Below are 15,107 nucleotides of genomic sequence, written 5' to 3'. Positions count from 1 at the left end.
AAAAAAAAAAAAAAAAAAAAAAAAAAAGTGAACAAGTTTTGTCTAATTCAAAGCTTACTTAAAGGTTATGTATAAAACAAAGTAAAAGGAACCAGAAAATAAAAAGACATGTAAAGAAAGCTATAAAAATAAAGAGGTGTGTGTGTGTGTGTGTGTTTATGTGCGCGCGCACACACACGCGCGCACATGTACAGTAAGAAAGCTTAAAGAGAAATAATTTTATATGAGAAAGAATCTTGTATGGTAAATTCAGTCCTAAAATAAAACAACTGGTTGTTTAAGAAAGAGGAATGTGGCCGGGCATGGTGGCTCATGCCTGTAATACTAGCACTTTGGGAGGCCAAGGTGGGCAGATGATGAGATCAGGAGTTCAAGACAGGCCTGACCAATATGGTGAAACCCTGACTCTACTAAAAATACAAAAATTAGCCAGGCGTGGTAGCACGTGCCTGTAGTTCCAGCTACTCGGGAGGCTGAGGCAAGAGAATCGCTTGAACCTGGAAGGTGGAGATTGCAGTGAGCCAAGATCACGCCACTGCACTCCAGCCTGGGCAACAGAGCGAGACTCCATCTCAAAAAAAAAGGATGTTCAGGACAAACCAAAAAGTCCAAGCACATCATGAATGGCTGGTGTAAGTCATAATAAGAGGATTTATGCTTTAAAAAAGAAAGAAAAATGGGCAAGCCCAGTGGCTCACACCTGTAATTCCAGTTTAGGAGGCCGAGACAGGTGGGTCACCTGAGGTCAGGAGTCTGAGACCAGCCTGGCCAACACAGTGAAACCCCATCTCTATTAAAAATACAAAAATCAGCCAGGCATTGTGGCAGGCGCCTGTAATCCCAGCCACTCAGGAGGTTGAGACAGGAGAATTGCATGAACCCTTGGGGCAGAAGTTGCAGTGAGCTGAGGTCACACCACTGCACTCCAGCCTGGGTGACAGAGTGAGACTCTGTCTCAAAAAATTTTTTTAAATTTTAAAATAAAAAACTTTAATATGACCATGTTGTCATATTACTATTGTTTTGGTTTGAGTAGGGAAAAAAACTGAGATTAAGAACTTGTTTTTGGCCAGGCATGGTGGCTCACACCTGTAATCCCAGCACTGTGGGAGGCCGAGGTGGGCAGATCACCTGAGGTTGGGAGTTCAAAACCAGCCTGGCTAACATGGTGAAAACCCAACTCTACTAAAAATACAAAAATTAGCTGGGCACGGTGGTGCATGCTTGTAATCTCAGCTACTCAGGAGGCTGAGGCAGGAGAACCGCTTGAACTTGGGAGATGGAGGTTGCAGCAAGCCAAGATCAGGCCACTGCACTTCAGCCTGGGTGACAGAGCAGGAGTCCATCTCAAAGAACAAACAAACAAAACCCGCTTTTTAAAAATTAATGTTATTACATCCATGTATCTTCCTGCGTGTGCTTTTAAAGTCCTTGTGACATTGAGCAACAGGGCTTTGACTCCTGAGTCTAACAAAGGACACCAAGTCTTGCTAAATCTGAAACACTAACTGCAATTAAAGCCTCATCTTCAGGCCCCATAGATGACAATTAAAATAAACTGCACTACAGAGACACAGGGCAAGAAATTAAAGCTATTCAACTCCTCAAGGCCCAGAGACTGTTGTGGAAGAGGTGGGCACGTAAAATTGTAAGGGCCAATTCTGAAAGATAAAATAAGTTCAGTTTCTCTATAAATTAATAATTAATGTCAAAGGCACAATGATGCAAGACCAGCATTTGGGCCCCTGTGTCAGATTAACAAGGTTTTCTTGAAGCATTAACCAACTCCTTAATAAAGGTTATAAAAGGCTTGTGGAAGCTACATGTTATGGTCAAGATCAAAATCTTATAGACTGTTTATAAAAGTTTGAAAAACAAATTTAATTGGCTTCATGCTGTTTTTATTAGGGCTTATTTGGAAAATTAAGTCTTCTCTCTCAACAAAAGGTTTTCACCTTTTATTTTTGAAATCCTTGAGTTATCCTTTTGGTTAAATGAATGACTTATTTTACAATGACCTATGATCCTATTTTGTGACATCAAGTGTTTAAAACCTTTGATATTTGACAAACTTTCTAAAATAAAATCATAAATTCTGTCTTTTTCTAACGTAATTAATCCTTTAAGTTATTAGAGTTTCCCTAAAGTCAAAAAATAACATAATTTGGCTTATCTGGTACAAAAATTATAAAGGAAGCATTGTCAAATATGAAATGGTGTTTGTTTTTCCTTGAGCTGTATTTGTATAAATAAGTTATTGGTATGTATTCCAAAATTATGGGAAACTCCTATAATTCTGATACAACTTAATATACATTATCAGTAATAATCATAATTGTTATGTTAAAATTATTGTGTGCCACGGAGATAACAAATTTCCTTGTCAATTGTATCTTTGACTATGGCTGCCCTAAAATTTTTTGTCATCCACAGACAATTGTCTTGTTTTGGTCTTCTTTAGAAGGTGGTTTTAGTATCAGCTATAGGTTTCTGGTAACTTTGGAGACTGTGATATCTCAATAAAGCAAAAACTCTCAGGACTCATAGCAAGCTAAAATGTTCATGAGTATCAAGCAGAAAAGGAATTAAATGTATGGACTGAACTAATCTTTTGGACTTTTTGCTTAAAACATTTGCTGATCCTCTGCTTGGTTTTTCAGAGTCTTAAAGCTTTTCTTTTGAGCTACTGACAGCTTTTAACAATTCAGTATACTCCTGTGGAACAAAATTTGGAGCATATTTGTTTCCTCCACCTGATTTTTCCTGAATCTGGAAACCATTTTTAAGTATTCTTATGGCAATACAGTTATTTGCCTAAGTGCTATAAGAATATGTTTTCATTTGTAACAGGACACAATTGGAGAAACTGGTTATTTTACCAAGGCTTTGACTGGAACGGAGTGCTTTCCTTTAAGGACTCAAACGACATATGTAGCCAATCAAGCCCTTAGAAAATCTGGCCTCATATTTTTGTGTACACAGTCCATGTACAGGATTTCTGACCCGTGGTAAATAAAGGATGTCACCTTCTGACAGTCCCAGAAGCCCCACTTGGAACCTCAAAAGGAGAGGAAATTCACCCAGCTCACAGGTATTTAATGACACAAATCCATGGCTGGTCTCAGCTTTATAAAGTCTTATCTGAGATTCCTCCCATGGAAAAAAATTCCATCAAAGCAATTTAAAAGCCTATGTAAAAAAATTATTATTCTTGCAGCACTGTATACAAATAATTAGGTAAAATATAATAAAGCAAACCAGTCCTAGCATGAGTTGCCTTTAGTAAAATTGGGAAACTAGGGCACAAAAAATTATGTTTCAAAACTGTAGTACACCTCGTTAGATGCTAGTCTTGCCTAATGTTTTTTAAATTTTTATTATTTTCTACAATTTGAACTGAATTATAATTTTTCTTGGCTATAAGTCTTCAAAATAATGTTTTCAATTCCGCCCCCCGCTTTTTTTTTTTTTCTTTTTTCAATTTTTCCTAATTTCAAGTCACTGAAAACCAAGGCCCTGGGAACTGAAGCCACACAACTTAAACTTCAGAAGGAAATAACAACCTATTTACATAAAAAGCCACTTTTATACCTGCCTACTTAGGTATGGACTTCAACATAATGTGGCCCATATCAATTTTTCCAGGATTGTTCTTTTGTTTGTTATTGTTTTTCTCCCTCCCCCATCTTCTCTTCATAGAACATGAGACTTCACAACCTGCTAAGCATAGTTTTCAGGACTTATCCATCTAGGAATACACTGTCCTAGCCATGAGAGATCAGATGAAACCTGAGACCAGAGACTCATTTTCTTTTAAAATACTTTTTCCAAATAATTTTAAAAAAGAAAAGCAGGAAAATATCTTGGGCTCCTTCTAGCTGGGAACTGTTCAGGGCAAACCTGCCTCCCATTCTATTCAAATTAATCCCTCGGCTCACAGGGATAGATGCATATTCTGATTGCCTCCTTTGGAAAGACTTATCAAAGTCAAAAGAATGCAATCGTGTGTCTTTCACCTATCTGAGACCTGGAATCCCCTGGGGGGGACCTTGCTTTGAGTCCTCCCGCCTTTCTGGACAGAACTAATGTACTTCTTAAATATACTGATTGATGTCTCCTGTCTCCCTACAATGTACAAAACCAAGCTGTGCCCCAACCATCTTGGGCACATGTCATCAGGACTTCCTGAGGCTGTGTCATGGGCACATCCTCAATCTTGGCAAAATAAACTTGCTAAATTAACTGAGACCTGTCTCAGATCTTCTGGGTTCACTTACCATATATGGCTATTGAAAAATTAAAATATTAAGAATTACTAACTTTTTACCATATTTGCAATGTGCCAGACACTGAGCTACACATCCTCCATACCCATGATCTCCTTTCATCCTCACAGCAATCCTTAGGTAGGTATGACAGTTATTTTCATTTGCTAATGTTGTATTGGACCGAGTGTAGAAAGTTATTACCAAGACAAAAGTATGCCAGATTGCAGGGTCATTTATTATGCCGGCGACCACAGAGGACTCACGTCTCTCCAACCTGTGGCGTCAAAAGGAGGGTGCCACGACTTTTTATACCCAAAAAATCACCTTGGGTATGGGGGTGAGGAGCGGGGATGGGGATGAAAAGGTTTCGGATATTCCAAGGGCTTGGGGATTCTGTGATTCACCTCCTGGGCGGAGACAAGGGCTGGGGTCTCCGGACATTCCAAGGTCTAGGGGACTTTTGTCATTCTGTTTGTTACCTCAGTGGTTTACAGAAGTCAAGATATACATTTGTTTACACATCGTCTGGGTGGTGATAGAAGTCACAGATTTTAGCAGTTACTGATAAGAAAAGGTAAGCAGCTTTACATAGTTTTGCAGAACAAACTAGCAGTTCTATTTACAGAGGCCAAGGACAGTAGTTATTGTGAGGAGAATGGGGCAGCCATTTCAACTTATTTAAAAAACAGTTTTGCTCAGGTTCAGGCTCTAGGCCAGCACAATATCACACTAAGTAGGAAAAGTACCTGAAGTCACATCACTAGCAAACGGTGGAAAAGAGATTTCAACCAATGTATTTAGACTCCGATGCACATTCTTAACTCAAGTGCATCAAATAGGGGCCATGTAAAAAAATAATAATCATCCTTTAGTTGGAACTTTAAACAGGAAGGATTCTAAGACTGTCCAGAAGATACCAGATCCCTAAGCTCAGTTCTAATCACCTTGTTACAAGAAGTTTAGCCTAATGCTGCCTCCTTACATATTTTGTTTCATCTAAATGTTCCTCCATACCTAATGACCTGTAACCTAAGTGGATGTGCAAACACACTTTAACCTACTCTTGTTAACAAGTAGCCTAGTCTCAGCCAATCACAGCAGCACAGTTTCAGCCAATCACAGGCAGCCAACTGCTCAAATAAGGCAAATACTAGGCTGCAACCAATATAGCTATTTCTGTACCTCACTTCCTTTTTTTTTTTAAGACAGGATCTCCCACTGCCTCCCAGGCTGGGGTGCAGTGGCGTGATCATGGCTCACTGCAACCTCTACCACCCAGGTTCAAGTGATCCTCCCACCTCAGTCTCCTGAGTAGCTAGGACCACAGGTGTAAGTGGTATACTTGGTAATTTTTTTTTTTTTTTTTTTTGTATAGATGGGGTCTTCCTATGCTGCCCAGGGTGGTCTCAAATGCCTGGGCTCAAGCATTCCTCCTGTGCTGGCCTCCTAAAGTGCTGGGATTACAGGTGTAAGCCACTGGGCCTGGCCTGTACCTCACTTCCATTTTCAGTATGCCACTTTCCCATTTCTGTCCATAAATACCATCCAACCACGTAGCTGCCCTGGAGTCACTCTGAACCTATTCCGGTTCCAGAGGCTGCCAATTTGCAAATCATTCTTTGTTCAGTTAAACTGCTGAATTTAATTTGTCTAAAGTTTTTCTTTTAACAACCCAAACAGAATACTTCTAAGCAACAACTGAACATAAACAAGCTAGCTGCTTAACAGGAACTCAGTATAGTTTCTATGACTCAGTTTAGCTAACATTTTAAACCAACCTGGATTATAAGGCCATACCCATAGAGAATTCTGCAAGGGTAGTTTACTAATGTAGTATCCAATTTAATGACCACTAAGTGCTGCTCGCATAAACCTGGAAAAATGTATATCACCTTCAAAACTTAGTCTTCCTACTACAAACAGCCTTACTTAATAAAACACTGGCTAAGTACAGAAAGCAAGCTCTGTACTTAAACCACTGGTAAGGAATATTTAATCAATTTATCAGTCATCTGAATCAGAGCAACTCTATTTTGAACAGAGAGGCTGGGTAAAATAAGGCTGAGACCTACTGGGCTGCATTCCCAGGTTAGGCATTCTAAGTCACAGGATGAGACATGGGGTCACACAAGACACAGATCAGAAAGACTTTGCTGATACGATAAAGCAGGCGGAGGTAAAGAAGCCAGTCAAAACTCACCAAATGAAAAATGGCAACGAAAGTCACCCCCGGTTATCCTCACTGCTCATTATATGCTAATTATAATGCATTACCATGCCAAAAGACACTCCTACCAACACCATTCAGTTTACAAATGCCACGGCAAAGTCAAGAAATTACCCTATATGGTCTATGAAGGGGAGAAACCCTTAGTTCAGGGTATTACCCAACTCTTTCTTGGAAAAATCATGAATTATCCACCCCTTGTTTAGCATACAATCAGGAAATGACCATAAACGTAGCCAGCCGGCAGCCCACAGGGCTTCTTTGCCTATGGAGTAGCCAACTCTCGTTTCTTTACTTTTCTAATAAACTTGCTTTCACTTTTATCTATGGATTGGCCTCAAATTATTCCTTACACAAGATCCAAGAACCCTCTCTTGAGGTCTGGATCGAGACTCTTTTCCGGTAGCAAATTCAGTGGCCATCACAGACCTCTCCCTCCACTAAGCAGTTTAAGTGGCCAACTCTCATGTTACTGGAAACTTTAGAGATAGTAGGGAGCACTCAGGTGAAATCCAAAGGAATTTGTTGTATTTCCTATTTGGGTGGGTAGCAAGAAGTTTTCAGACTGAATTCAATCCCATTCAATCCCAATTTTCACCCTCATACTTATGGCCTTTCCAGAATCGAGAGTTCATTTCTGCATTAAAATGATAACATTGGCTACCAAAGAAAGGTTTCATATGTATAATGGGGTGGGAATGAATAATCCCTACACCATCCAACATTATGGATGTTGCTCCAGTCCAACATTTTACTGTACTGTAAGTACTTTTTTTTTTCAGTTGTCATCCAAACATACAGTAAAAATTTTAAAACTAAAATTTCCCTGCTGCCCAAAGGGAAAGAGACATTTTCTTTCCTTCCTTCTCCTTACACAGCCTTTCTTTGAAAAATCTAGTATTTATGAATCCTTCCTCTGTCCCTTTGATATGTGTGCACATCTCTTTAAAGGCTAAATAAACTAGCCCTAGTGTAGCTTGTTTATACCTAGTAAATAGAAGAGTAAAATGAAAAATGGCAATGAAAGTGACCTCTGGTCATTCTCACTGCTCATTATATGCTAATTATAATGCATTAGCTATTTTTCTGAAGGGTCTGGAATCCTCTCTTTTACATTCATTCATTCATTCATTTTTTGAGATGGAGTCTCACTCTGTAGCCCAGGCTGGAGTGCAGTGGCACAATCTCAGCTCACTGCAACCTCCGCCTCCCAGGTTCAAGCGATTCTTTTGCCTCAGCTTCCAAGTGGCTGGGATTACAAGCACACGCCACCACACCCAGCTAATTTCTGTATTTTTAGTAGAGAGGGGGTTTCGCCATGTTGGCCAGGCTGGTCTCGAATTCCTGACCTCAGATGATCCACCCTCCCCAGCCTCCCAAAGGGCTGGGATTACAGGCGTGAGCTACCAGGCTCAGCTGAACTCCTTGAACCCCCCATTTTAAATGGAAACATCCAGGAAGACAATGCCCCAGCCCTATTACTATCTCACCATCACTGGAGGTTTAGCCTAGGCACCTCGACTACTTGTTTTATCATAGAGCTGTTTTATGTTTTCTGTTTTCCTTTGGAAAAAAGTAACCCCGTAGCAGAGATGACCAACACAATTACCAGGTTAATTTAGAAATAACTATGAAAGCGTGTACAGCAAATGGTGCTGTCAAGCCTTCTTACAAGAGGACAATTTACTATTAATCTTGAGACTACATAATGGGTTGCATCCGCTCAGCTACAAATAAATGGTGGGATTTCTTTTCTGAAAGAAACTACATTAGTATATTATCCATAATATTTCCCAGTCTGGGTTGTTTGTTGTTTATTGTTTTTACTTTTTCTTTTTTCCTTTTTTTTTTTTTTGAGTCAGGGTCTTACTCTGTTGCCCAGGCTGGAGTGCAGTGGGATTATCAGTTTACTGCACCTTCAAACTCCTGGGAACAAGCAATCCTCCTGCCTCAGCCTTTGGAGTAATTGGGACAACAGGTGCACACCACCATGCCTAGATAAATTTTTATTTTTTGTAGAGATAGGGTCTCCCTATGTTGCCCAGGCCAGTCTCGAACTCCTGGCCTCACATGATCCTCCCACTTCAGCCTCTCAAAGCGCTGGGATTATTGGTGTGAGCCACCACACTTAGCCACACACGGGTCTTTAAGTAACAAAATACAAGCTCCTCCTGGGCTCAAGACTTCACATATGCCCTTCCCTTCTCCTGTCAGCTCTTTGTCCAATTTAACTCCAACTCAGTCCTTGAAGTCTCAGCTAAATATCATTTTCTTGGGAAAGCCTTCCCTGTCTCTCCTCATTCCCCCCCACATGCCGGTGACTCCATTATATATTCTCACAGCACCCTCTACTGTCCTCCACAGCATGCATCAGAATCGTAATTAATATTTGGTTTTGTTTATATACTGTCTATCTCCCTTGCTAGATTTATAGATAATTTAAGGACAGGGGCTTTATCGGTTTTGGTCAACATTGTATCCCCAACACCCAGCACACTGCTGATACACTGTAAGTGTTCGATAAAAATCTGTTAAGTGAAGGAATGAATGGAATTTGTAGCTAAGCACTACATTCTGGAGTGACATGGTATTAGCTTTGCCTTTACTAGCTCTATGCCTTTGTTGCTGTTGTTGTTTGAGACAAGGTCTCACTTTTTTTTTTTTTTGAAAGATGGAATCTTGCTTTTGTCACCCAGGCTGGAGTGCCGTGACGGAATCTCCACTCACTGGAACCTCCACCTCCCAGGTTCAGGCGATTCTCCTGCCTCAGCCTCCCAAGTAGCTGGGATTGCAGGTGCCCACACCATGCCTGGCTAATTTTTGTATTTCTTCAGTAGAGCCGGAGTTTCACCACACTGGCCAGGCTGGTCTCGAACTCTTGATCTCAGGTGATCCGACCACCTCAGCCTCCCAAAGTGCTAGGATTACATGTGTGAGCCACCGTACCTGGCCAAGACAGGGTCTCACTTTGCCACCCAGACTTGAGTGCAATGGTGTGATCTCGGCTCACTGCAGCCTCAATCTTCCAGGTTCAAGAAATCCATTTGCCTCAGCCCCAACAAGTAGCTGGGACTACAGGTGTGTGCCACCATGCCTGGCTAATAGCTCTATGCCTTTGGATAAATTTATTAACATTTCTAGGTCCATTTCTCCCTCCATAAATGAAGATTATAGTTCCCGTTTTTAGGGTTATCACAGGATTGGATAATTCAGTAGAGTGATTAGCACGGTGCCTGGAACATAGCAAACAGTCAAAAACTATCAACTATAATTAAGGAATAGAGAAAAGGGGACATGTACATGGTAGGGAAGGCATATTCCACACCCTTGACAAGGGCACAAACATAGTTCCTTCATGCAAATATACTGTTGCAATAGGAATAAAATGAATATTTTAAGTACACCACAAAAATGCATTATTTATTTTATTTTTTTTTTTCATTTAGGTTGTCACCAACAGAAATGCACTATCTAAAAGAACCTGAAACAGGGATCTGTTTATAAAGCCAAGAATCTTTCTGGATATGAAGTGATCACCTACTCACTTATCTAGCTTGCACACTTCTATGTATGGGATCAGGCTCTTTAAGAGCAAAGCACATCAGGAATCAATTACTTTAGGCAGCAGGGTTCCAAATCTGGGCTTGAAAACCTACAAGACCACAGCCAAGCTAGCTGTGCTGCCCTTGGCCCAGAATATTCGAAAAAGGCAACAGGCTTCTGTCTTTAAGATAAATGTCCTTCCCTTCCTGTAGGAAACTCCATGTCTCAATGAGAAAATGTACCTTCACTCTGGTGTTCTTCAGCATTCCAATGTCACCCTGGCCACCCACACACCCCACTTCCTGGTGCATCCTCCCTTCCCCAATACACCCCCTTTAGCTTTGTTTTGATCTTCTCTTAGATTTTCCCACTTTGGACACATTGTTTAGCCTTTCCAAGTCTGAATTTCTTCATCTGTAAAAATGTAACTAAAACAGTAATTCCCTCTTGGATAAATGGCATAGCATATGCCAAAAATTAGCAAATGGTAACTATTGTTTTAATGTTTCTTTCCTTTCCCTTTTTTGTTTTGTTTTTAAAGACAGGGTCTCCTTCCTCTGTAATCCAGGCTGGCATACAGTGATAAAATCACCATCACAGCTCACTGTGCAACCTCAAACTCCTTGGCTCAGGTGATCCTCCTGCCTCATCCTTCTGAGTAGCTATGACTACAGATGCACCACCATGCTCAGCTAATTTTTAAATTATTCTGTAGAGATGAGGTCTTACTACATTGCCCAGGCTCATCTTGAATTGCTGGACTCAAGCAATCCTCCCACCTCAGCCTCACAAAAGCCTGGCATTATAGAGGTGAGCCACCACACCAGGCTCTGTTTCAGTCTTTCTACCAGATCCCTAATCAATCTACAAGCCAGAAAAGAAGTAGAACACAGATCCTTTCCAGTGGTAGGATTTTTAAAATTCAGACCCCATGTTTTCTATAATAAAAGAAACCCCAATCTACCCCATTAGCCAATGTACCATAATAAAATGTTTAACCCCCAAAAAGCTCTAAATGTTGCAAAGGACAAAAAATTAGTAAGTGAAATAGTACTCATTTCCTAAAAAAGATTAATTCAACAAAACACAATTTATATATAACCTATTTTTATAAGGCCTTCCTTTAAAGCAAGTCCTAATACATAATCTTTAGTCAACTGTTAATCTGGAATCCTCACCATATTGCTTTTGGGATTAGCAGAATGCCATCTTGGGGAATCCCAGCAGAAAGGCGCATTCTTACTGGCCACCCCAGGGCAAGGCCCAGTCATGACCTCTTCCTTCTATCTCCATTTCATCCCATCATAAACCTCAAGAAAAATAAAAAGCATCATCATCTTAGGAAAAAGTGGCAGGGGGGCTCAATATGTTGATCACATTATGGCAAGACTCCAGATTACCTCTTAAATATAAAACCTTTAACAAAGATCCATTCAAAGGCAACCTTTTATACTCGAATGAATACAAAGTTCTGCAGGGAGGCCTGGGTCTAAAAACCTGCCTTCCCCACTTATTTGTGATAGGTAATCTTAGCTTCCTAACTCTTCTAAAAACATACTGTGATACCACCCATGTTACTCTGTCGCTGTGAGGAGGAAGAAAGATATTTAGATATTTTAGAATGGCCATTCTGGTACGTGCTCAAAAAAGTCAGTTCCCCCACGGCCTTTCTGAAAAAATTATTATTATTATTTTGCTAGTTCTAACTGTATATCGCCAAGCCCAGGATCCCTTTTTCCACCTACAACTCTTTTTTTCTCTCCCATACAGGTTAGAGAACCAGAAAAACAATTCCTGGCAATTCCACTAAGAGAAGCGAGTATATACGTATATATGAAACCCAAAAGTTACTTCAAAAGTAACTTCACGATTCTCAAATCATTACACCAAAGGTTTGGAAACTGAAAAAAGAGCCTTATGTGGCTACCATTTGTTGAATACCTACCAAGCGTCAGACACCACCAGCTGAGTACCTTGCACGCGCAGTTTCATTTACGCTTCACAACAACCTTATGAATGGGCTTGTTATTCCCAAATTTACAGCTGAATAGAGACGCTAAGAGTTTAAAACATCTGCCCAAAGCCGCATAGCCAGGAAGCCGCAGAGCAAGTATTGGAAGAGCAAGATATCACAAACAGCCTTTCCCGTGGATGCTCGACTCAGCACCCTCCTTCTGCCTTTTCAAAAACCGGAGTTCCTTTGCTAGTCCTAACTCGCCGTCACTGGCCAAGGTGCCACCGGGCCCCAGCGCTCAGCCCTCGGTCCTGCCACTCGCACGCGCTGCGGAGCCTCCCCTACGTCCCACAGAAATACGGGAATAAACAGGCGCGAGCCAGGAGCCCTCTGGGCGCAGAGGCCTTTCACACACAGCGCCCAGCGCAGGTCCGCCGCAACGCGACGCCCATTTCCTGCCGCGGAAACCTGACTCAGAGACCTCGGCAACATGCAGAGCTCTCCGCCAAGCACAGCCGGAGCCAAGGCCTTGGTCCCAGCGCCTGAGCTGAGTCTTCCTACAGAGTTCGGCGTCACGATGATCCGGAAGCCGCCCGGGATCCCGCGCGCTCCCCCACGGCCCGCGGCCTTCGCTGGACCACTACACCGCTTCCCCTCACCTAGGCCGAGGAGTCGCCTCAGCTCAAGGCGGGACCCTAACCCCTCACTTCCGAGGTACAGCACCCACCTGTTAGCCGGAGAGGCCATGGGCAACCAATTCATTCTCCCGCCTCGGAAGTGACGTGTACGCAGCCGGCGCAGGTCTGTCCAATCCCAGCGGTGAGGTTGCGCATGCGCGTTGGGCGCGTGTCCCCTAGGGTGCAGGTAGGACCCGCGAGACCCGAGATCTGAATAGGGTCCTGATGCTTAACTACCGTGTCTTCATCTTGCGGAGGGAGATTCCAAAGGTCGTGGTTGGTGTTCCGTGGACTTTCGGTGAAGAACAAAGTTGGAGAATTCACAATACAGTTAGCAAGATGATTATAGTGCCACAGTAATCAGAACAGTGTGATAACTGGTACAAAGGTAGTAACAATGAATGAGAGAGAGGCCGGAAACAGACCCCCAGCTGTGTAGACTTTTTTCCTCCTACAAGTAGGCACTGTAATGCAATGAGGAAAGTTTCTTTTTCAATATAAAGTGCTAGGTCATATAAATGTTGATTGGGGGAAAAGGAACCTTGACTTCTACCTCAGGTAAAATAATTCTAGATGGATGATGGATGGTAGACCTGAATGTCTCCCATTGTCTAGACATTGTTTTATTGTCTAGAGATAAAATCGCAGACTATTATGACCCATGAGAGGAAAATATATTTTAGCAGAACACAAAAAGTGCCAGTCCTAAAGGAAAAGACTGATAAGTTGGGTGTCAGTAACTGTAAGACACCAAAAAGACCCCACTGAGAAGGGAAAGAAAAACAATAGAACAGACAAGATATTTGTAATACATATATCTGAAATTGAATTTTATTCAGAATATATATGCACGTCTTAAAAAATAAATTTTTTAAAGGACCTGAAGTGATTTTTTAAAAAACCATGAAAAGGGAGTATTGAGAAAGTAAAGGGCAGAAGAAGGAAGGGGCAGGGAGACTCTCATCATTCAAAATTCACAAGATGGCAAAGGTGTGTAAGGTGGAAAATCTTCCTCTCTGTTTTCCAGGCACCCTCTTCACCTCCCCCTAGGTAACAACGCTATTAGCTGTGTGTTTTCTTCCAGAGCCAGTTTATTAATAATCAAGCAATTATGTATATGTTCAGCACACCCCCTTGTTACACAGCATTCTGAAACAGGCTTCTGTTTCTTTTTTTTATTCACTTTAGCGAATTAATATATCATGGAAATTTGTGCAGATATCCACAAAATCCGAATATGGGAAATTTTATTTTTAAATATTTTTGATGTTTTCACAGAAGTTTGTATACCTTCCTGGCCCCTCTCCACTGTTCTAGAAACTCTAGATTCCTGCTTGCCAATTCACAAAGTTTGAATATCCTTGTAACAAATTCAATATGAACCTGTGAGGCAGGAGAACAGGGTCTGGAGGCAGGGAAACTAAGACCAATACACGCTGACTTCCTAGAACGAAATCAAAAGGAAAACCTGAACTTTCCATGCCCAAGTAACAAAAGGACCAGAAGCTACTCCCTTTGCAACCTGCCTGCTTTTCTGCCTGGCAGATGAAAAATTAAAGGTACCTCTAATCGGTCCCCTCCTGCAACCAATCAGGCTGGTCACAGGCCACTACTTCATTTATATAGGATGTATACCAAGTAATCAATAGGAAACCTCTAGAGAGTATTTGAACTCCAGAAAATTCTCTAACCGAGCTCTTGAGCCACCTGCTAGGCAGACTCCCACCCCATTGAGTGTGCTTTCATTTTCAATAAATCACTGCTTTTGTGGCATCATTCTTTTCTTGCTTTGTGTGTTTTGTCCAATCATTTGTTCAAAACGACAAAAACCTGGACACCCTCCACTGGTAACACCTGAGTCTTTACTGCATGACTAAGTCCATTTCCTGGGATTCATTTCCCAGGCCTGCTACCTTCTTAGCCAACCCGCTCTTCAATCCTACATGGAATTTGTTTTAGAAGAAACACAATACATTTCAATGTTTTGGTAACCACTTTGAATTACATCTGTCAAATGCAAGTGTAAAGAACTCTAACTTCACAACCAGGATATTATACAAATAGATTTCAATGGGCCAGGTGCAGTGGCTCACACCTGTAATCCAGCACTTAGGGTGGCCAAGGCTGGCAAGAGTTTGACACCAGCCTGGCCAACATGGTGAAACCCTATCTACTAAAAATACCAAAAAATCAGTTGGGCATGGTGGCATATGCCTGTAGTCCCAGCTACTCAGGAGGCTGAGTCAGGAGATTATTATATTCAGTTACATTGAGAAGAAATTTGATTAATGTAAGATAGATAAATTTCTGTTAAAAAAAAATTAAGTAGGCCGGGCGCGGTGGCTCAAGCCTGTAATCCCAGCACTTTGGGAGGCCGAGGCGGGTGGATCACGAGGTCAAGAGATCGAGACCATCCTGGTCAACATGGTGAAACCCCG

At 41.6% G+C, this 15,107-nt stretch overlaps 1 protein-coding gene across 3 annotated transcripts in view; it reads right to left on the bottom strand.

Annotated features, from left to right (window-relative positions):
- The window catches only part of DHRS7B (dehydrogenase/reductase 7B), a 94,841-nt gene that overhangs the window by 53,689 nt on the left and 26,045 nt on the right, over positions 1-15,107 (bottom strand). The window contains exons 1-2 of one of the 3 annotated variants that reach the window (XM_017510560.2): positions 12,720-12,941; positions 11,217-11,348 (exon numbers count right to left, since the gene is read on the bottom strand). The exons of 1 other annotated variant lie outside the window; for it this stretch is intronic. In XM_017510560.2, coding sequence (XP_017366049.1) covers positions 11,217-11,275 — 59 coding nt within the window. In that variant the 5' untranslated portion in view covers positions 11,276-11,348; positions 12,720-12,941. Of the gene's footprint in view, positions 1-11,216; positions 11,349-12,719; positions 12,957-15,107 lie in introns of those variants that run through there. One more of the 3 variants, XM_017510561.2, reaches the window with a different exon arrangement.

This window comes from Cebus imitator, unplaced genomic scaffold (assembly GCF_001604975.1).
Source record: "Cebus imitator isolate Cc_AM_T3 unplaced genomic scaffold, Cebus_imitator-1.0 Scaffold441, whole genome shotgun sequence".
In the NCBI taxonomy this organism is placed as follows: Eukaryota; Metazoa; Chordata; class Mammalia; order Primates; family Cebidae; genus Cebus; species Cebus imitator.
This window is presented reverse-complemented; position numbering and strand designations above follow the sequence as displayed.